The sequence below is a fragment of the Sceloporus undulatus genome, chromosome 8 (assembly GCF_019175285.1).
Source record: "Sceloporus undulatus isolate JIND9_A2432 ecotype Alabama chromosome 8, SceUnd_v1.1, whole genome shotgun sequence".
In the NCBI taxonomy this organism is placed as follows: domain Eukaryota; kingdom Metazoa; phylum Chordata; class Lepidosauria; order Squamata; family Phrynosomatidae; genus Sceloporus; species Sceloporus undulatus.
In genome coordinates, this window is record NC_056529.1 from 2,418,604 (window position 1) to 2,441,836 (window position 23,233).

The following is a 23,233-nucleotide window of genomic DNA, read 5'->3' on the forward strand; positions in this document are numbered from 1 at the left end:
ATCATCATCATCATCATCATCATCATCATCATCATCATCATCATCATCATAATCATCGGTCCCTTGGAATCCAATGGTGTTTGGTTCCAGGACCCCCCATCCACGGATGCTCAAGTTAATAGACAACGGTGTGCTAAAATGGTGTATAAAACAGCAAAATCAAGCTTTGCTTCCTAGAATAATAATTGGGTTTTTTTTGGGGGGGGGTATCATTTTCAACCCATGGTTGGCTGACTCTTTGGGTGCAGAATTTGTGGATATGGAGGGAGCTGACAATAATTAATAATAATAATAATAATAATAATAATAATAATAATAATAATATCATTTGGAGAATTGTATGCAGCGCTTTATTAATGGAAGGTGCCACTGGATGCCACTATTGCTTCAATTTTCATGCTAAAAGATCAGCATCATGTTAGAGATGCTTTTCTTCCTTGCCTTCTCCGCTTCCCCATCTCCTCGATCCTTATTGCCATCACAAGTTCTTGCCTTCTGTAGACATGCTCCCATGTCAGTGGGGTACATTTGTGTTGTTGTTGTCATGTGCTTTCAAGTTGTTTTGGACTTATGGCAACTCTAAGGCAACCCTGTCATAGTGTTTTCTCTGCAAGTGTCTTTGGAGTGAGTTTGCTATTGCCATCCTCTGAGGCTGAGAGAGTGTGATTTGCCCAAAGTTACCCAGTGTTTGTTTGCTCAAGAAGGAATTCGAACCCTGGTCTCCAGAGTCATAGTCCAGCACTCAAACTACTACACCACACTGGCTAGGACATGGGTTCAAATTGCACCTAAAAATTAGGAAGAGCATCTTTACTGCAAGAGATGCTCTGGAGTGGAATGGACTGCCTCAAAAGGTGGCCTCTCTTCGTCTTTGGAGACTTTTAAACCAGAAGATGGGCATCTTTCGGGGTCCTTAATTTTGGATTTTTGCATGGCACAGGGCTGGACTAGTTGGAATTTGTGGTCCCTTTCCAACGCTGCAATTCTGCACATCTCCAAGCAGCTCAGCTTCTGGTTGCTCACATTCATGAACTGCAAAGTGAGTCATGGTGCGTTTGTTTAGCAAAGCACTGTTTCTCATCCACTGCCAATAATTCTCTATTCCCCCCCTCCTTTTACAAATAAAAACCCTGAACTGTCACATCATATTATGTTTCCATGACACATGGCAGAGTTCCTCATTTTGTAATCTTGCAGAAAGCAGGCAGGCCTTGCTTTGCTCTCCGAATGCCTGTTGACCAAACTGCAGAAAAGGAAGGTGCAGTTTTGGGGATGTGGCAGATGATGGAAAGGCATGGAGGGGACCCAAAGGACAATCTTCCTGAATGCACACACAAATGCACACACAAATACACAGACACACAAACACACAAGCTCCGACAGCAGGGCCTGAGCCGGAAGGCTTTGCCAGTGCCATGGAAACCGTGACAAGAGCATCGGTCCCCTCCGGCAATGAAGTCTGGAGGAGGAGGAGGAGGAGGAGGAGGATGCGGCAATTGCAGCAGCAAGGGATGGCCTGCTGTAACAACTCACTGGAGGAAAAGAAAGGTTGCCATCTAGACCCCCTGCCTTCAAATCATAGAGTTGGAAAGGACCCCAAAGGTCCAACCCCATTCTATGCAGGAAGACTCCTAAAAAGCCTCCCTGAGACAGATGGCCATCCAGCTTCTGCTTAAAAACCTGCAAAGGAGGAGAACCCACCATGTCTTCCACTGTCAAATAGCTCTTACCATCAGGAAGTTCCTCCTAATGTTGAGGTGTAGTTTGCTTCTATTCCTCTGGGTCTTAGGTCTCTGGAGCAGCAGAAAACAAGTTTGCTCCATCCTCAGTGTGGCCCCCCTTCAGATAGTGAAACAGGCCTCTCTTGTATGGATGTGAGAGCCAGACAGTTCAGAATGCAAATAGGAAGATCATTCATTAATTGGAGATGTGGGGCTGGAGAAGAGTGCTGAAGTCAAACAAATGGGTCCTAGAGCAGATCAAACCAGAAATCTCTCTGGAAGAAGCCAAGATGACCAGACTGAGGCTGTCGTACTTTGGACACATCATGAGAAGGAAGGGCTCACTGGAAAAGACAATAATCCTGGGAAAGGTGGAGGGAAGGAGAAAGAGAGGAAGGCCACATGCAAGATGGACTCTATTAAGGAAAACATGGGTATGAATTTGCAGGGCCTGAGCATAGGGAGTCTTGGAGATATCTCATTCATAGGGTTGCCATGGGCCGAGATCGACTTGAAGGTGAATAACAACAACCATCAACAACTCTTATCACCTCTTAACCTTCTCTTCTCCAGGCTAAACCTACCCAACTCTCCCAGTCGCTCCTCCTTCACCCCACTTGCAAAAGGTCTCCAGAGATGTATGTATAATGGATGGATAATGCCACCTAATGTTAATCCTCCGTTGAGCCAGCCTGGTGTAGTACAGTAGTTTAAGTGTTGGACTATGACTCTGGAGGCCAGTGTTTGAACCCCAGCACAACCAGTGGATTTCCATGGCTGAGCTGGTATTTGAACCTTGGTCCCCAGAGTCATAGTCTGATGCTCGAACCACTCCATCACTCATCGAAACCCATTGTGTGATCTTGGGCAAGTCACACTCTCTCAGCCTTAGAATGGCAATAGCAACTTCCCTCTGAACAAATCCTGCCAAGAGAAAGCCCATGATAGGGTCACCTTAAGGTTGCCATAAGTGAGAAATGACTTAAAGGCACACAACAACAACAACAAATTCATTAGTCTCCTTTGGTTGGAGAATAAGGAAAGGGCATGCTGGGCTGGACTAAAAATAAATATTTTTAATTGATTTCAATGGGCAGAATCCCTACGCTGAACATAATGTTGTGCAACACCACCTCTTTAAATGACTTGCCATATCATACAACCCGACACACACTGCATTTGCAACATGGGATGCACACACTGGAGAGCCAGCTGGGCATAGTGGCTTGAGCATTGGACAATGACTTTGGAGACTAGGGTTCAAATCTTGAATCCCTACAGCATTGTGGGACATTGGGTTTTGGGTCATCCAAGGCTACAGATCAAGAAGATAAGAGGAGCAAGCGGGGACCCAGGGTGAAAAGTGTGTCCAAAGTGGTCCATTGTGGAGTGATGAAATTCCTGGTCTTTGGAAGGGGCCCAGTGATCGGCACACGGTAACACAACCCACTATTTGCACAAATGCACTTCCAGCCCTTTGCAAACCTTGCAGATTCCTTGCCTGTCGCAAATGGCACCCCTGCTTCACACAAAATCCCAATTTAAGACTGCAAAACACTATGGCAGAAATGCGTGATTTGCCCCGTCGGTGAAGATGCTGCAAGGAATGCTAATTGAAAAACATAAAGACTTCTTGCAACAATGATTGTACACAAGTAAAGCTGAAGGGTGAGAAGAAGCGGCTTCTGCATTTGCTTCCTTTAAAAACAGAAAGCCAATTACAGCTATAAATTAAACACAACCTCCTTTCAATTGCAAACATTATTTGTCAACTTCATATATATATTCAGCATGCCTTTCGATAAATTTTTAAATGCCGAGAAGCCTGTGATTTGTAGGTCAGAACCAGTTAACGTTATTTCCCTTTCCGTTTCGCTCTTAATTTGGTTCCTTACTGTTTTCCATTAAGTGCTTTTTGGCGTTGATGGTTTTGTCCTTTTAAATTCCTGTCCCGCCACAGTACTGCGCATTGAAAAATGTGAGCACAAATTGCTTGCAGGCTCAACTTAGAACAATCTCTGCAAACTCTGCTTATCTCCAATAAGGGATTATGGATCCACTGGTTCAAGGTGGCTTTGGGAAAGATTTTATTCAGGCTGAACGCTGGCGGGAGGCGGGGAGGATTTGGCAGCAATTGTTCGGATAAACTAAAGAGTCACCTTCTCATTTCCCAGACCACAAGCAAGTCACAGTTGTGTGTTTTCATACTGAGATCCCCGACTTGGATTGGATGACCTTTGCAAACTTCCCTATAGAAAGCATGGCAACCTTTAGAGCACTGTCCACTCTCTGTGGATAAAGGAATCATGCGCTTCTTCTGTTTCTGGGCACAAATCAAAGTGATGGTTCTGACCTATAAAGTCCTATATGGCTTTGACCTATAAAGTCCTATATGTCTTAGGCTCAGTCCGTCTCCATACATGAACCTGCCCCATAAAGTCAAACTTCCAAGGACCATCTAGTCAAACCCTTTTGTCATATAGGAATAAAATCACAGTCACAGGATCTTAGTGTTGGAAGGTGCCTCATGGGCCATGGAGTCCAACCCTTTGCTCAGTGTAGGATCTTCAGCTAGACAACAGTGGTTCCCAAATTTGGGTTCTCCAAATATTTTGGACTTGAAGTCCCAGAAGCAGCTTGGTCAACAGTCAGGAATTCTGGGAGATGAAGTCCAAAACATCTGGAAGACCAAAGTTTGGGAACCACTGAGATAGAGCATCCCTTGCAGGGTGCTGTCCAGCCTCTCTTTTGAATCCAAGAAAGACACCCCACAACTTCCATAGGAAATTAGCCCCATTGCCAAACTGCTCTTGCCATCCAGATTTTCCTTCTACTATTCCATCCAAACCTACCCTCCTGTAACTTTAAACCAGTGATGTCCAAACTCTGGCCCTCCAGGTTTTTTGGACTTCAGCTCCCAAAATCCCAGATCATTAGCCAAGATGGCTGAGACTAATGGAGATGGAGGACCAGAATTTGGACATCACTGCTTTAAACCATTCGACATGGTCCTACTCTCCAAGAACAAGCCTGCTCCCTCCTTTTTTGGCAGCCCTTGAAGCACTTAAAGAGTACAGTCATGTCACCCTTCACTTGTCTCTATCCTTCTTAAATCAGAGCTGAATGCCGTACTCCAGATGAATCCTGCCCAGCCCAGATTATAACAGGACTATGACTTCTCTTGCCTTGGAAACTACAATTCTACTAATGCAGGCAAAAAAAATAGTATTCACCTTCTTTGCTGCAGCATCACACTGCTGGCTCATGTTCAAATTGCATCCAACAACATCCCCAGGGTCCTTTTCAAATGTACGGATGCTAAGTCAAGTATTTGGCATCCTATAAGTGTGCCCTTGGGTTTTTGTGGCCTAAATGTAAAACTTCACATTTGCTGTTGTTGGATTTCAATACTATCAGTTTCAGCCCAATGTCTCAGTCGCTGCAATGCTAAACATTTGGGGACTGAAAGAAAATTTAATTGTACCAGTTAGAGGAGACCCACTGAATAAAGGGGATTTCCTGTGTGTTGAGGTCAGATGCTCTGCTTCTACCAGCCATCAAGACTGAGCCCATTAACTGAAAAAATAATGGTTGCTCCTACATATTTGTTGGCGATCTTTTTTATTTTTAAATAAAGACGAACAGGGAACGTAGTGTGAATTATATAACGCATGGCACTGTGCATAGAAGACGCTGGCAAAAGTCCCTCTCTGTCTGCAGCCCCCTCATTATGAGCATCCCTATTCCCCAAGAACGCTGAAGGCAAGAGGTGAAAGGCATCCGGGGTGAAAAGAAATTAGTTTCATTACGCGGTAATTACCGGAGAAAGGAGAAATTGAGATTGCTGCCTTCAGTCGCCTGCTCAAGTCCCTCTAAGTGCTGCTGGTTAAAAAGATCGTGATCTATACCATCCGGCTAATGATCAACAGTTTTAGAAATGACACTCACTACCAGCCTGGCCTTGGCATTAGGAGAAGTGTCTCTCTTTTGGCTCCGCAGGGATTGCAAACTTCGGCCATGAAGTCGGTGGCATCGCTGCACAAAATACACCTCTTCTTTGCTTCGTAAAATCACGTGCTAAAAAGGACCGCAATGTCCAGGACTCTGTCTAATCCTTTTCAGGGGACTACAACACCCAGAATCCCCAGCCATCACAGTCACTGGCTGAATCTCACCTACAACTCTTATATTTGCTGGGTTCCCATTCCCTGGGTCACTTCATTTGCTTGGCTGTCTAAATGCTATTCCTAAATGTTCCTCTGAAGTTTTAAATTACTACAGTGTGTTACACTTTGGATTAGACTGTTCACATTGCAAGTCGTCATTTTCTCTTAGTTTGCAAAAATGTGAATAGATGTGAGGCCCTGCCTTTAGGATCTTGGCATGTCCTCTGAGTCTGAAGGACTGATGGAGAGGATCCAAGGGACATGCTAGGGTTGCTTGCAGAGAGCCTGGTTCAGAACACACTGCAGAAATAATCCAGTTTGAGATTGTTTTAAGAGCCCTGGCTGAGTGCTAGGGAATCCTGGGGACTGTAGTTTATTTGGCACCAGAGCTCTCCGACAGAGAAGGCTAAATGTCTTGCAAAACTACAGTTCCTAGAATTCCCTAGCATTGAGCCAGGGCTGCTAAAGCGGTCTCAAACTGGGTTATTTCTGCAGTGTGTTTTGGATCCCTGCAGCAAATACAAGAGGTCGAGTTCCTAGCAACCACAAGAGTAAAATTCAGATGAAAAGCCAGACTTACCATTACCCATCTCTGCAAAGGGACACCAGGAAAGCCAGATACACTGGTGCTTTCAGCATTTCAGCAAGATGTCGGTTGTTACTATGGAGCACCTGTGAGACCTGGATGGGCGATAAAGGTCCCAACTGACAGCCATCCATCCATCTCCCTTGGGAGAAAGCCACACAGCTGCCTTGTTCTTTGACCCTTTGGACTGCCTGGACTCTGACCTTTCTTTTGGACCGCTTTCCTGGACTGAACCCAGACTCACAAAGGACCTGGTGTGGATTAGATGACCACGACTTTTCTACTAATGCCTTGGTGAGCTTGGACTCCTTTGGGCTGGCTTCCCAAGGGCAAAACAGGACACATGGGGTGAGCGTGAGTTTTTATTTTGGGGCCTTGTTTTGCTCTCATCCTGATCTAGTCCATTATTCTGTCCATCCAGTGGCCATCTAGTGACCAATGGGAAGTCCACTCGGAGGCTATGGCTACAATGGCCTTCACCAACCCACGCTCCTTAGATACAGATACTAGAGATGATACGGAGCTATCTTTCTCATTGCATTGCTATGTGCTGTTGCTGCTGCTATTTGCATTCAAGTTGTTCCCGAATGATAGCGACACTAAAGCAAATCTATTACAGGGTTTTCCTGGCAAGATTGATTTACAGAAGGAAGAGGCTGAGAGAGTGTAACTTGCCCAAACTTGCCCAATGAGTTTCCAGGACTGAGCCAGCATTTGAATCCCAGTTTCGCAGAGTCCACGCTTGACCATTATACCGCTTTGGCTCTTGTTTATATCCAGGTGGTCAAAAAAGACAGATCTGGGAAAAGGGACTCAGATGGTGTTAGATGGGGTTACACTCCCCCTGAAAATGTAGGTTTTGTTGTCTTTGGGGTACTCCTGCATTCACTGCATGCCTTGCAAGCCCAGGTTGCAGCCTTGACCAGGAGGGCACTTGCAAGGTGGGATGTCATAATATTTGTTTCACAAAGTGTTTTGGTTTTAAAAAGCTGTTTTATACTGCATGAAATGAATGCTTCAGACTTCCTCATAGAAATGACTCCTCTATTTCTTCTCTCTGGGGCAATGCAAATGTGGCATCTCTATATTGCCCCGAATCCCCCCGAAGCGGCTGGTTTGAGTATTTTGATATCTGTCCAGTAATTCTGTCTATCCTTTGGGGAAGATTTTGGACTTTTGCATCATTTCACCGAAGGAGGGCAGCATCCCACAGCAGCAACTGGGCTTCTTGCAAAAAGAAGCAACAACAAACAGCAGCTCGGGCTTTTGCATCATCTGTCTCTCTCTTTCCTTTAGTATCCGAATGCATTGCAAGTTCTCTTAATAGTAGAGATATTAACTGTAAATAGTATCCAAAATAAATAAGACACACAAGGTTTACAACAAGAATTGTTTTTTGGCTTTTGCTTTTAGCCTATTAGTATATTATTTTAGTATTTTAATATTTTATAGTGTGTTTTATCATTGGGTTTTGATTGTATATGTTCTAATGTACCACCCTTTAGTGAAAAGGATGCTATACATACTTATTATTATTGGAGTTGTTGTTGTTGTGTGCCTTTGAATAAATTTGGGAAGTTGCTGACTTTTGGCAACCCTAAGGCAACCCTATCATGGGGTTTCCTTGGCCATGGAAGTTAAAGTGGTATCAAACTGGATTAATTCTGCAGTGCAGATGCAGCCCAAGTTGTCGGATAAATGCCACCTTTGCTAATCAGATCAATAAAATGATGGCTGGATGATAGAGCTGTCTTGAAATTTCCTTATCCAATTTCCTTGTGATTCAATGGGGCTGGAGGTGAATTTAAAGCCTGGACAGGACAAAAGGCCTTGGCCTTAAGGCTTTATTGGGAAATGGTTCCCTCCTTGGAGGGTTTTCAATGGGGCAGCTCCCAGTTTGTCTCCATTAAAAGCAGAGGCCCCAAAATGGGCAGGAAGCTGCATCTCAATTTATTTGCAACTTTAAAGGCAGCGTTTGAGATTCCTGAAGACTACATAGATTAAACGACAGATTTATGTTAATGCCAAGGATTAAAAGAATTTTAATCGCACGCATAAAGATGTAAATGTGCTGCGTTTCGGGTTTTTTTCCTGCCGAGGAATGTGCCATCAGGGAGCCGTAGATGGAAGGGAATGTATTCATACCCTGCAAATTGCAACATCTGGCTTAATTTTGCACTCGATGTGTTCATTAAATATTAGTTGCCTTCCGTCGGTGCATCCTTGAAACCACACTTTAATGGGGAGAAATTTGCCCACCTATTTATACACCGACGTTCCCAGAAGGCAAGCGGAAATGGTTTCCTCAAACAGCCTTTTGCTAACCTCCTTTCGGTAAAATCCCAACAGTCTGTCCTATTAAGAAGGCTGTCATGGAGAAGGATTCATACCCTTTCTTCCTTCCTTCCTTCCTTCCCTCTCTCTGTTACTATGCGAAATGCAAACATACGACGACAGCATACCCCCCAAAAACCAAACCAAAATTGTGTGCTTTATTAGGAGCCCTGCCTTTAGAGGTCAAAATTATTCCAAATGTAGAGAAACCCAGCATTGCGATTTGATGGAGAGCTTGAAGGTGAACACGTTTACATTGCCAATTGTATTTCATGTTGCGTCTGCAGACCCATTTCACATGCCTAGTTTGTACCTCCAACAACTCACACTTCTTTTGCACCAGTGAGTAAGTTGAGAGTGACCCCTTTTTGCTTACCTTTGATTTCTGAAAATAACCTTTTAAAAAATCAAACTATGGAAATACGAATTTTACTGCAAAGCTGGAGTTCCCAATGGAAATGGGAGGATCGGATGTCAGCCATTGTCCTGAATGTGAGGTTTAACTCATATTTACCGCAAATCTGTATTGGTCTGAGACCAGTTCTACCACACAATGACCCTTGCGGAGGTATGAGACTATGTGTGGAACCAAAATTATATTTCTGTGGCCTTTAACCTCTCCGACTCAACCTCTCCTTAATGGAGAAAGACCAATTGCATCTCTCCCAGAAGCCTCCCAAAGTAGCCATTACAAATGTGACCATTATTCCCTGCAGCTCACTAAAAATAGGGATTTTTGTTTTCTTGGTCTCTTCAAATTTCTATTTATGAGCCAAGAAAATTGCCACCATTTGGGCCAGCTGTGAGACTATTTAGATGGTTCATTTGCAAGGAAGGAACCTCCATTTGAAAATGTGATGTTCTGGATGTTTTTATTGCTTTATTGCTTCAGTATTAAATTGAGCAATTAAACAGCAGGGATGCAGCTGAATCTGTCTCTTGCATGGTTCTAGCTTTGTTGTTGTTATGTACCTTCAAGTCATTTTTGACTTCCAGAACGTCCAGTTTCAAATGGAAATTCCCACTTCCCCATTGGAATGGGTGCAACAATTTCATTATTTCACACTTCACCTATGGGAAGGATAATATATTTCCCACTCTTCTTCAGGGACAGAAGAATTAAGATAGCAATTGACATCTCTAATGGGCGTTAACCTGGTAAAGCAATAGGAGGACAGCCTTTCCTTCCAACCGTTTAACATTCAAAATTAACCTATTTTCCAAAATCAGAAGTGGACGTCTGGACACTTTCTGTTCTGGCATTGTTGGTTCCCGCAAGTGTCCCAAGGACAGAAAACTGACCCCTTATCCCCACCAAAGTTGCTCACTCCTAGCTTTGAGGATCACATTTGGATGATGGCATGGCCACCATCCCAGATGCACCCCAAAACTTATGGGGTGACACTTCCCAAAGAAGTGAACAACTACTAAACCAGCTTATCCCTGCATTGTACAGAAGCCATTAGCTTATCCGCGGACGCGGTACAAATCATTGGACAAAATTGCATATGAGGAGCTCTGCCCGGATCATGGACAGCGGCTCCTGACTTTCAATAAAGGTCCTCGAAGGGCTTTGAGTAATTAAACATCAGATAATCCATGTAATAGAAATCGTAGCTACGTTGCCTTTGGGAAGGAGAAAGTTGCTTAAAATATTGCTTTGTGATTTGAGTGGTCGTCCGCTCCTCATCCGAGTGCCTGTCCTTAAACCTCGGGAAAGTCAAGTTTTGGGGGGCGTTGATCAAATGGAGGAAGAAGTTGGCATCTTCCTCCATGGTTTCAAATTTACCTATAAAATCGTAGTCTATCAAGCAGGGGCTGCAAAGACGGTTGACGTGGTCCCAATGGATGTCCATCCCGACGGGCCGGTGAACGTCCAGCAGGTACTGGATGAACTCTTTAAAGGTCACCCCCGAACCGGTCCGCAGGGCCTCCTTTGTGGCATTAACCCGGTACTTTGAAATAATAGGCCTACCAAAAACGGGGTGGTAGTAATTGTTGGGGTGCTCGAACTTGTCTCGAAATGCCGAGACCAATTTCTCGAAAGGTTCCCGGACAAAAAGCATCTTGGTGTAAGTGCTGAGTCTGTGGTTGATCCCCTTGCGGTCAAACCCATCCAGACGCTTCAGGTAATTCCCGTAGTGGACGGTGTTGTGTTGTATGATGTTGGTGGAGGCGGCCAAGCCATTGAGCACCATTAGCACCCGCTTCCAGTTGGAGCAGCCAGCTTTGGGAACTTCGCAGTACAGAATCCGGTATTTGTCTTCGACGAACAACCTGGAGACGTGGTACGGCGTGATGATCCGTTTGCTGTTGCTCTTGTATTTCAAGCAGGTGTCCTTCATGATCCGCTTCCGCTCCCTTTGGGTCTGGTAGAGGTGTCTCCATTGGACGTCATCCGCCTCCTCCGACTTCAGCTTGGCCGCATGGAGGTAGGAATCGTTGACCGCCATCAGGATGGGACTCTTTTTGAGGACAAACCTCCGCCTCCTTTTATGTGTCCGTGCGAAATGAGGTCCCCCAACCTTTTTATGAGGGTCTTTCATCACAGCCAATGTGTCTGGCTTGTGGTCCGTGCGTCGATGCTTCCTAAGTCCGTGTTGCATCGGGTGCAAGGAAGGCCTTTGGTGTGCCATGGAGAATTCATCATCGGCATTCCCCTGCCTCTTCCCCTCCTCATAGTGGCTGGATGAGCAGTCCTAATGGGAGAAAAAGACCCAAGAAATTACTAAATGAGGGAGCATTCATCACGGTGGACAGCTTGTTGGGTTTAATGGCACAAGCTATTTGTCCCGTTGGTTCAGCCTAAGCACTGAATGAAATGCATTGCCTTACATGCACTTTCGATGCTGCCCTAATGATTTCTCAGCACCTGCATTTTTAAAGGTCCTATTGCTCCAAACCCAAGCACCAATTTGAGAGATAAACCTGAAAAACCCAGCAAGGAAACAAATGGATTCTTTAATATATATATTCTGAATCTACCTATGAATCAGTGGAGTTCATCTACATCAAGAGTGGGGAACTGCCCGAGCATATTCCCAGGAGAACTTGGAGGTTTGCATTCCCTGTTTGCAAAAGATATCAAAAATGTTTGGGTTTTATTGTGTTCCAAATGTCTAGGGAGACCAGGATTTGGATCCTTACTCATCCCTGGAAACTCACTGGGTGACGCTGAGCAAGTCCCACACTCTCTCATCCTCAGAAGAATGCAATCTAGGATAGCATCCATCTGCTGCTATCTGTTGGTGTTGTGTGCCTTCAAGTAGTTTCCAACTTATGACAATCCTAAGGCAAACCTACCAAGGGATTATCTTGGGAAGATTTGTTCAGAGGAGGTTTTGCCATTGTTTTCCCCTGAGGCTGAGAGAGTGTGACTTGTCTAAGATTAGCATGTGGGTTAATCATGGCCAATGAGGATTTGAACCCTGGTCTCCAGAGTCATAGGCCAGTGCTCAAACCACTACGTCATGCTGGCTTTATTGAAAACTATTCAGCTTCTTATGGAGAGCTAAATAACCACCATGCCATCCCAACACACATATAATCTCATTTTAGAAACTAAGCAGGGCCTGGATAGTCCTTGGATGGGAGATCAAGAGGGAGATCTACCTGGGACCTCAAAGTATGGCTAGGAAAGGAATTAGGCTGCATCTACACGGCAGAATTGCTATGGGATTCTGGGATTGGTAGTTTTGTGAGATATTTAGCCTTTTCGGTTAGAAAGCTCTGGTGCTACCATAAACCACAAATCCAAGGAGTCCATAGGATGGAGCCATGACAGTTAAAGCAGTGTCAAACTGCATTAATCCTGCAGCATGGCAGCAGACCAGATCTATTAGAAAGATTTTCTCCAAGCTCTGTTCCAAAGGGAAGGGTTGCAACAGACCAGTTCTGCAATTGTTAGCATTTTGGGATAAGAAGAAGGGAACTAAACTCTCCCTCCAAGGAAATTATATATTTCTGTCTCTGTGTCCGAATCCCAACATGGCAAAAGCGTTTTCACAAGACAATTTTGCAACAGGTCTGTGCTTGGAAACATGCTAAGGACAGGTTGCTGCACTTGTGAATAGCAAATACCCACTAGATGGAGCAATTTCACCAAGGTTTTTAAATCCTCCTGTTTGACTTGAAAAATAAAGGATTTTGGGTTTTTTTTGTTATTAGTTAAGTTTGATGCAAAACGTAAATATGCAAAATTTCACTCTGACAAAATGCCTCGGATTTATTGGGCCTAACAAACTATCAAAAAAGTCACATTGCAACAGCTTAACAAACCGAGACAATTTAAGGTGAACATTTGTAGTCTGGGAAACAGCGTTCGAGGCTGCTGCCACACTGCAGAATTAATGCAGCTTGGTGCCACTTTACATGCCACGGCTCCATCCTATGAAATTGTGGGATTTGTAGTTTGTAGCAGCACAAAGCTCTCTGACAGAGAAGGCTAAATATTTCACCAAACTGCAAATTCCAGGACAGTTAAAACAGTGCCAAGCTGCAACAGTTCTGTTGTGCAGATGCAGCCCTTGCTTTCCTCCTTCAGCCTTGCTTACTCTAGTCACCTTTTTGCACATCTCCATCAAACCAGAGTTAAATAATCCAACTTCCCAAACAGATTTTCCAAAGGCAGGAGGACAGGGAAACTTACTTTTTTGGGTTGCTGAGATTCCATGTTGTATCTCATTCCTAAAAGAAGAAGGAAAAATAAAAGCATTATTACAAGCTGGAACTGCAAGAAAGGTATGGCAGCTTATTTTTCTCCCTTGAAGAATTTCCAACACACAAACACACCCCATCTCCAGGTTTCAAGTTTGCTTTTTCAAGTGGCATCTTCAGAGATCAGAATCCACAAAAAAACCTATGGATGCCAACCATGAAAGCCTTCAACTTCATGAAGTAGGAGTGACTAAAATGACACATGGATTATGAAATCTGGCTGGTTGTTTCATGCAACTCCCTCTTCAAGGAGGAGAGCATCAACTTGTCACTGTCATCGCTGCCTGAGAAAGCTTCAGTTTAATTAATGAGGCTTTGCAATCTCTCTAGATGAGGAGCATCGCAGGCCGACACGCAATTATGCAACAGCGCAATACTCTGCAGAAGGCAGCGGGAGAGTCTAGTTCAGCCCCATCAGATGAGTTTGTACTTGAAGGCTCTTTCTCAAGGGTCTTGCTTTGGGCGTCTGTGGGTAGGAGGAACAAATCAGATTTCCCACATCATCCAAAGCTCCCTGAATCTGGTCCAGGGGATGTAGCAACAATTCAGGGACCAGATACTCCAGGGAACACCTTCCATGTTTGTAGAATTGGTGGTTGCAATCCTATAAAGAAGTAGACTCCAGGGTCCGATATTTTTCATTCCTGCTTCCACTTCTTTTATAACCCCCTCTGCACAAATCAGAAGTAAGGGCCCATGCAAACAGGCCAAAATAAAGCTGCTTCAGGACACTTTGGAGGTATGCTGTTTAAATAATGCTTGTGTCCTAAGAGGCCAGAAGCTGTGCCAAAGCTGTGGTCCAATCCTTAAGATTGGATTGTGGCTTCTGGCCTCTTAGGACACATGCATCACTTAAACAGCATAGCTCCAAAGTGACCCGGAGCACCTTTATTTTTGGCCTGTCTGTATGGGCTCTAAGTCTATCAGCCACAACAGAAGCCCCTTAACATGCTCTTCAGCCTCCTTAAAGTCTTTGCAACTATGACCAGAGTTCTGTTAGTGGGATACACCTGACACATGTGGAGATACCTTTTTGGCCATTGTAAAATGGGTACGTTCAACTCAAGGCTGCACAAGTGGAGCTCCATAAGTGCAACAGGCAGTAGCCCAGTCTTGGATGGCACATAACTATTCGTGGAATCATAGAGCTGGAAGAGACCACTAAGGACCATCCACTCCAACCCCATTCTGCCATCCAAGGAAGACACCATCCAAGCCCTCCTGGTGACAGATGGCCATCCAGCCTCTGTTTAAAAACCTCCCCAAAAAGGAGACTCCACCACACTCCTCTCTCAGGGAGTGTATTTCACTGTCGAAGAGCTCTTATTGTCAGGATGTTCTTCCTAATGTTGAGGTGGAATCTCTTTTCTGTAGCTTGCATCCATTGCTCCAGATCCTAACCTCTAGAACAAGGATCCAGATCTTGACCCAAGGAATGGTCAAACAATACTTGGCCCTAGAGAAGGGTTTGCAATGGCAGGGACTTCCAGATGTTGTTGAACTGCAACTCCCAGCATACTTTGCCAGCAGAACCAGCAGGGAGGGATGCTGGGAGTTTTCATCCAGCAACAGCTAGAAGGCCACACAGCTCTTAACCTTGGTCCATTGCCTGCATTTCTCCACCCTGCATTATTTTAAATGCTATGCAAATCTATTTATGAAAAAATGACCTTTATCGGGCCAACCAAAAAATGCACGGAATACATTGCACAAGCTTTGGAAGCTTCACCGGCTTCTTCATCAGGTGAAGGTGTTAAAGGTAATACAGGAGAACCATGCCACCAAGGTAACTCTTCCAGATCCCTTGCTCTTTGGGGAAACACTGATGCTCACCCGCTGTGCTCTCAACACGGTTCAGTAGTGACTTGTCAGCCCTTGGGCCCGAACCACCGGAAAGCAGCTTTGATTAACAGCCGAGGCTTGGCTCCATTTGGGTTCCCTCCCTCTCAAGCTGTCAGTGGTTTCTTGGCAAATGAGCCCTTGCCGTTGCCGATAAGAGAAGCCTTAAACAGCCCCGGCTCAATCACCGGCACGCTTCCCCATTTTGTTGCAGGAGAGGAAAATTAATGGGGTGAAGCAAGGAAGGTTAATAGACCAAAGGAGGCCCTGTGCATTGCTTCCGTCGGGAAACCCAAGAATGCATGCGCCGAACGTGTTCTCTTGGCTCTCGATATCATTTCAAGTGGCCAGTGACATTTCCACATAGAAATGTCCAAAAAGGTTTTTCCAATGGACGATGAAATACATCCAGCTCCTTTGAGGTAAAGCACAGAAATCAGCCCCACTATAGCTATCCCGAGCATGGAAATGTAGCTTCCATAAGTTGCACATGGAGTACCCAAGAACCACAAAGAGGTGCTAAGGGTGGCCTGGTCTCTTGATCCAGCTAGAAAGAAGACTTTGCAAGGGATATAATGTTAAAGTGGTGTCATAGTGCATTACAGTCTTCCCTCCATTCTCACAGAATTGAGATCCACACCCCTTAGTTATCCGCAGAGGGGGTGAATGGAGCTAAAATGAGGATGCGTGCCTCCATTCAAACCAATAGGGCTTGGATATGCATGGTTTTCCATTTTTGCAGGGTGGTGGTCTGGAACAGACCCTCTCCCCCCCCCTCGTAAAAATGGAGGGAGGACTGTATATCTAGGCCTTTCTAGCCATCAAAAAATCTCAACCTGTTATACCCCTGAATTCTGCTACAGCCACTGTTTGATTTGCCTATTATTTTAAGGATGTGGGAGCCCATTTTGCCATATTACTGCCCCCCACAAATGTCATTTTAGGGCTTTTTTATAAGATGGGGAACCCAGAGACACCTGTCAAGGTGTTTGCCGAGTGAGCGATTTATTAATCCAAAGCCCAATTCATTTCAGGCTGTCTATGCTCTCCAAGGCCTTCTTCAGAACAAGAGGCAACACATAAATACATAATAAAACCGCGCATAATTTTATGGCGTGTGAAGTCATTATTGTATTCATATGTTGCCGGTGGCCCACACACACCTGTTTGAAATTTAACTTTAGTAATTTCCAAGGCTGAAATTCTCGCAGAAAGAGGAAACAGGTGAAAAGTTGTTTTTGAAAAATGTCAGCAGATGGTCAGGAGGTAAATGGAGTCGCTAGATAAGAACTGGGCAGAAGGGTTTCAGAACACTTTTGTTGCATCCACACTGTAGAAATAATGCAGTTTGACACTACTTTACAGCCACGGCTCCATCCTACAGAAATCCTGGGATCTGTAGTTTTTGTGAGGCTTTGGCAGAGAAGGTGAAATACCTGGTAGAACTACAAACCCCAGGATTCCCTTGGCTTGGAGCCACAGCATTTCAACCGGTGTCAAAACGCATTATTTCTGCAGTGTAGATTTACCCTTAGAAGGATTTTTATAAGCGTGGTAGGAATTTGGACTTCCTGATTAATAAATCAGTCATTAAATGGTCACCAAAAGGTGGCAAAAAGTGTCCCTTGCATCCGCTAGAGAGCATTTGAAAGCAATTTTTTCCCAAATGGCCTGTGCCCATGACCCAGATTTTGCCCACCTCCGTTCTTAAAAGGTATGGGCACAGTAATTGCTAACATGCAATTAATCTGACATTCGTTTGTCTCTCAGTCGCCTTCTCCATTACAAACCCCCAAACATTTTAGTTTTCTCACTCGCAAGCAACATTTGGGAAAAGGAATGGAGCTGGTGTGTGTGTGTGTGTGTGTGTGTATTCTCCCAGGATTAACAGTGATACATTGCATGCTTCAAAATTAGAAGAGGGATTACCGTATCCCTCCCTGCAATTAAATTGCAAGGAAACTCGGTTCCTGCGGCTGAAATTATGGTTCATAAAGGAGAAAAGCAGCGAGAATGATAGGCTGCAACAACCAGAAGTGGATGGAGTGTCTTTACATACTGTGCCTTGGTTGAAACATGAAACACAAGGAATTGGGAAAGGTTTAAATGGGATTGTGTTGTTGCTGTTGTTGTTGTTGCTGTGTGCCTTCAAGCCATTTTTGATTTATGGCGACTCTACTGTGGGGTTTTCTAGTTTATGCTTTTCTGACAGAGGCAGCTAAATCTCTCACAGAACTACAAACCCCAGAATTGCAGTTAAATAGTCAACTCTTGGGGATGCTTTTCAGGGGTTCTCAAGCTTTTAATGCTCCAGATGTTTTTGGACTTCAAGTCCCAGGATTCCTGACTGTTGGCTAAGCTGTCTGGGGCTTCTGGGAGTTGAAGTCCAAAACACCTGGAGGAGTCTGGGCATCGTTGGCTTAGCTGCACGTTTTTCCATGGCAAATGGTTGGACAGAGCCGAAATAACAAATTTTGAAGACAGTTCCTTCCATTTAATGACTCTATGGGACTTCTTCAGCAAATATTCATGTATACTCTCCTGGTTTTTGTGTCATGATCTATTCAAAGCCAGTTGGCTAGCTTGCGACATTGTCCTGCAAACTCCAGGATCCCTTACTGGTCCCTTACTCATCCATACTATGAGAGCAGGGAAGAAAGAAAAGTTATCTGTCCCACCAAAACTTTGATTTTCCACCTGAACGAGAGAACATTCTGCAAAAAGCATCCATCAGACAAGATGGAGACCAAGCATCCAAAATGCCTTTTGCGCACGGACTTAATGAAGCACCTCCAAGGTGCTCCTTGCATTGTTATAAGAAAGGAAGGTAGCGTGGGTTGTTGACGTTCTGCTTTTGCTTATCCTTTTGGCATCCTAATTAGAGAGTGACATTTCCGGGGCCTAATTGATATTCAGGGCGAGTTCTTCAAGGAGAGCTGCAAAGCCAAGCTGGGGCTCCTGGTCCTTCAATGGCCCCTTCGTTGGGAATCTCTCTAATTAGCATCATTAGTGTTCAGACGCTGTCAGCACTTACTTGCGCTTCCTACTTAACGTCTTTCACTTATTCTCCACTGTCACATTTAATATCTGGAGGAAGACAGCCTTCGGAGGAAGCAGCCACTTTTAACGAAGGCGTTGGACTTTCTTCTCTTCCTTAATGAGCCCCTAAAAATCAAACCAAGAAAGTGGCCAACTTTGGCCGTTAAGTCTGGATCCTACGCACAACTCAGGCTAGGCCTGGAGGACAAGGTCTGGTCAATCTGGGGAGCAAACCCTTCCCAGTAGCAGTGGTTTTGACACCAGTAGACGTTTGGCTCTGGGCTTTGATGCTGGTGCAGTGATAAAGCCGCTCCGGCATTTAGCCAGAACTTTCAAGGAGGCACCCCAGAGGAGGAGAGCCAATGTCGTTTAGTGGTTTGAGTGTTGGACCATGACTCTGGAGACCTGGGTTCAAGCCTCAGCTGGCCATGAAACCCACTGGCTCACCTTGGGCAAGTCACATTCTCTCATTCTCAAGGGATGGCAATGGCAAACCTCTTCTGAACAAACCTTGCCAAGAAAACCCTGTGATCCGACTTATGGCATCCCTAAAGCAAACCTGTAATGGGGTTGCTGGCTCTTTTCTTTCTAGAAAAGCAAAAAAGGTCTTTAATTTAGATTTAAAAGCAGCCAAGGAAGAAGCATTCCATAGGTATTCCACAAGACAACTGCAATTCAGTGGAACCAGTATGGCTTGCTCTGATAGGTGGCATTCATGTGGGCTCTTGGGCATAGAAAGCTCTCCCTCAATCGTCTTCTCCTTGCTCTCTTCCAAGGTGTGTTCGCATGGTCCCATGTCATCCCTGCAAAAGTTGCCATGCCAGCAACTGGAGATGCATTGAGTCACATAGCCGGCAGGAAAGTGCACCAGTCAGCTGTCATTATTGTTCATATCGACATCCACTTTGGGGCCAAAAGGCACGTCAGGCCTCCATCAAGCGAGGTCTCCATCAACAAGGTGGCAGCTCCTGGTCTTGCTCTCCAAGGCATCGTCATCATCGCTGCCTTTTCCCCTTCGCATCGGCAGCTTGGGTTTTTGCAAATGTCACTCCGCCGTTTGGTAGACAAGCACCGAGACAGGTACTTTGCCTGGAAGCTTTGTCCTTCGGTTCACCTAGATTTCCAAAGCGAGGCTGCAATCTGTTCGTTTCAGGTACATGGTTGGGGAATGCAGATCTCTCTCTTTGCACCGGCTGGATGGGAAAAAGAAGGAGGCAGAAATGACTCCGAAGCCCCTCACCCCCTTGAAAAACGCCTCCTTCTCTCTTTGCAAAGCCGAAATAGCAGGGGAATTCAAAGCTATCAGAGCTTTATGTGTGATAGATTTTTCCATTAGCCTTCTTAGGCTGCATAATCACAGGAGTATTTTTATATGTCTGCACACATTTGCCGGCAAATAAGTCCAACTGAAATGCCCACAACTTTATTTATCGCCTGAGCAGCGTCTGCAAGGTACCCGCTCTGCAGATGCTCATATCAAGGTGTCGACGGACATGCCGATGTTCACATCTCAGCCTCTATGGTTGCTTTCATTGCTGTGTTTGCAGGCCATCCCCATGTATAGGATGTGGGATACTTGGCTTATCAGTAGCATGTTTTTTAAAAAGGGCCTTGGGATTTTTGGGGATCGTACGTCGAACATGAGCCTGCAATATGTTGCTGCAGCAAAGAAGACAAATACTATTTTAATCCTCATTAATAGAATCATAGTTCCCAAGTCAATGTTTTCCTCTCAGCCTTGATGGTTGGTTGATTAATAGCCCCATTATATACTCTGCTAGTCAGGCCTACTCTGGAATACTGTGTTCCTCTCTATATACCTCATTTTAACAAGAATATAGACAAACTGGAGCAGGTTCAGAGAAGGGCAATAAAGATGATAAGGGAACAAAACATATGAGGGAAGATTGATGGATCTGGGCACCTTCACCCAATGAGAAGACTGAGAAGAGAAGACTTTCTTACACATCTTTACGGCTCAGTGCTACTACATGTGAAAAAGGCCTTGGGGTTACTGAGCATAAGTTGGACAGGGGCCAGCAGTGTGATGCTGCGGCAAAGAAGACGAATGCTATATCAGCCTGCATTAATAGAAGCATAGTTTCCAAATCAAAGGAGACGATAGTCCTATTATATTCTGCACTGGTCATGCCTCACCTGGGATACTGTGTTCAATTCCAGGAGCTCCGTTTTAAGAGTAAGGATGAAAGAGTAAGGTACAGCGATGGTGAAGCATCTCACAAAACTACAACTCCCACATTTTTCTATTCCCTCTCCATTTGTGGAAGCCCTTCTGAAAATTGTGCTTTTTGTTCTTTCCCAAATTTCTACTCCCTTTCAACACATCGGAGCAGATAAACTGAGCATGAGTTGATGTTTAAGAGCATCAAAGATGCTTGCCAGGATTTCCAATAGGTGCATTTCCCCCCTTTTCTGCCGTCCCCTTTATTTACGCATTGTTATTTTAAAATATTGTTTAAAAGTAATGTTTGAAGACTCCAGAAAACGGCCGGAGGGATTTCTCTTCTGCCTGCCTCCTGCATGTCTTGAAACTCAAAACGCAGCAATCCAAAAGGGCATAAAGCAAAATGATGTTTAGCGAAGGAAGGAAGGCTGCCCTAAAATGGCCCAAGGAGCAGGACAACATCGCTGCGAAGAAGGGATATATATTTTTAGAATAGGGAGAAAAAAAATACTATAACTTATTCTGAGACATCATTATGGAGCCACAGTACAATTTAAAGAGATTGGCTTGCTATTGACACTGATGGTAGTTTCCTCTTAGACAGAAATTGCACATAAAGAACTGGAGTGATGAATCTTTGCAAGTTTCGTGGGAGTGAATGGTCTGCAGTTTTCTTTAATTCGGAAAGACTTTTGTTCATGAAATGCTTTTGGCCCCAAAGGCGGTGAGAAAAATGGTCCTTGCTACGGAGGATGCAAGCACAACTCCAAACGCACACATTTCCAACATTATTGCGTACAGAAGCACAAAATGCAAACTCATTTTGCTGCGCTTAATCTTTGACCGCTTCCTAAGACCTACAGAAGAGAGCCAGCGCGGTTTGTTTTGAACTGCTTTTGAATTTCGACGATAGTTTTATCAACTTTTCGTTAAAATAATACTTAGCTACATTGTGGAGAGCCAGTATGGAGTACTGGTTTGAGAGTTGGACTCTGGAGACCAGGGTTCGAATCCATGAAACCGAGTGGGTGACCTTAGGGGCAAGAAAACCCTGTGATAGGTTTGACTTAGGGTTGTTGCAAGCTGGATATGACTTGAAGGCACACAACAACAACAACAGCTTGCCTCAACATGGGTTGTGCTGCACTACACATCCTCTTGTCCAGGATGTAAAGCATATGGCATGCTGGGTGGGGATGGTGGGAATGGCAGTACTATGTTTCTGGAGACTAGCAAGATGGGAGGCAACACATTCACTTGGAGTATCCTCGCAGGAGATGACCCTCCACCATTTTTTGGAAGATAATGTGAGAAGAGCTCTCCATAGGAAAGCAATGGGCAGCATCCCAGCTCCCTTCCCTCTCCAGCGGCTTCGATGAATCGTGATGGATTTTGATCTGCAGTTGCGGTTAACTTTTGGTAATGCGCTCAAATTACTTTAACGGCACGGAGCTGAAGGCGCCAAGCGGGTTATGCTTCCACTTGTAGCCCATTATTTCTTTATTGATTTTCAACCCCCCTCCCCCCCAGATCTACAGCCCTTTAAAAATGCCATTAAGTGGACGTAAAAGGGAAAATGCTGACGACAGCGTGGCTCCCCGTAAAGCCAACAGCGGACTTCTATAACATTTTGTATCACAAACAGGGGGTCACCACATCCATCTGTATTCCCAATTCTTTCTCTAATTCCTCTGAGAGAACATCTGCATTGTACCATTTGTAGCAGTTCGATACCAATGCAAGTGCCATGGTGCTATTTGAGGGGGCCCTAGGATTTGTAGTTTGGTCTGAGCTATTCTGCAGAAAATTTGAAAGGATCTCATCAACTACAAATCCCATGCTCCCTGGAGCCTGCTACTCCTAAGAAAGGCTTAAGGAGGCAAGGACAGGATGCTGAGTAGACCTCATATTTTCCAAAATGCAATCTTGATGAATTGCCAATGATAATTTAGTTTCCCCCCTAACTATGTGCACATCGTTTTGATTTTCCATTTACTGAAACTCCCCTCTTCTCCCACAAACATCCCACCATCACCTCCCTTTTATCTGTTAAAGTTGGCTTTGAGACTTGACTTGGACATATCTTGCAAGGACTTGGGACTCCACTTGAGACTTATAGCCTTATAGCAATAGCTATAATGCTATATCAGTGAACTTAGTACTCTCTAAGTGGTTTACAATGTGGAAGTCAATTGTCCCCAACAATCTGGATACTCATTTTACCGACCTATGAAAGGATGGGAGGCCGAGTCAGCCTTGGAGCCCTCTGGGATCGAACTCACAACCTTGTGGCTGCAGGACCTGAAGGTAGAGGCTTGAGACTTGACTTGAGACTTGGAGTAAAAGACCTAAAGACTCTGCCAAACCCCACCATTTAGACACCTGTGAAGTGTGCAGTGTGTCAGAGACACGCATCTAGCTGTGTGTCTGACAATAGCAAGGATGCACACGAGCAAAGTCTTCTCCAGGACCTCCCTGGAGTAAGGATCTAAATCTTCAAGAATGTCATCTTTGCATGCAAGGATGAATAATTATAGTAGATTTCTGCCCACAGATTCATAGAGTTGGAAGAGACCCCAAGGACCACCCAGTACAACCCCATTCTGCCACGCAAGAAGACACAATCAAAGTATTCCCTGTGACAGAT

General features: G+C 44.7%; 2 protein-coding genes across 7 annotated transcripts in view; both read right to left on the reverse strand.

Moving 5' to 3' along the window:
- Window positions 1–6,590, reverse strand: part of KCTD15 (potassium channel tetramerization domain containing 15) — a 67,832-nt gene extending 61,242 nt beyond the window's left edge. Inside the window, exon 1 of one of the 4 annotated variants that reach the window (XM_042438656.1) lies at window positions 6,468–6,590. In XM_042438656.1, the coding sequence (XP_042294590.1) occupies window positions 6,468–6,470 (3 nt within the window). In that variant the 5' untranslated portion in view covers window positions 6,471–6,590. Of the gene's footprint in view, window positions 1–1,730; window positions 1,749–5,541; window positions 5,650–5,669; window positions 6,131–6,467 lie in introns of those variants that run through there. The other 3 variants (XM_042438659.1, XM_042438660.1, XM_042438658.1) reach the window with 3 other exon arrangements.
- A 2,353-nt stretch (window positions 6,591–8,943) lies between these two features.
- The window catches only part of CHST8 (carbohydrate sulfotransferase 8), a 165,648-nt gene continuing 151,358 nt past the window's right edge, over window positions 8,944–23,233 (reverse strand). For all 3 annotated transcript variants that reach the window (XM_042438641.1, XM_042438642.1, XM_042438643.1), the window contains 2 exons: window positions 13,456–13,493; window positions 8,944–11,506 (listed from right to left, as the gene is read on the reverse strand). In XM_042438641.1, coding sequence (XP_042294575.1) covers window positions 10,358–11,506; window positions 13,456–13,493 — 1,187 coding nt within the window. In that variant the 3' untranslated portion in view covers window positions 8,944–10,357. The remainder of the gene's footprint in view (window positions 11,507–13,455; window positions 13,494–23,233) is intronic.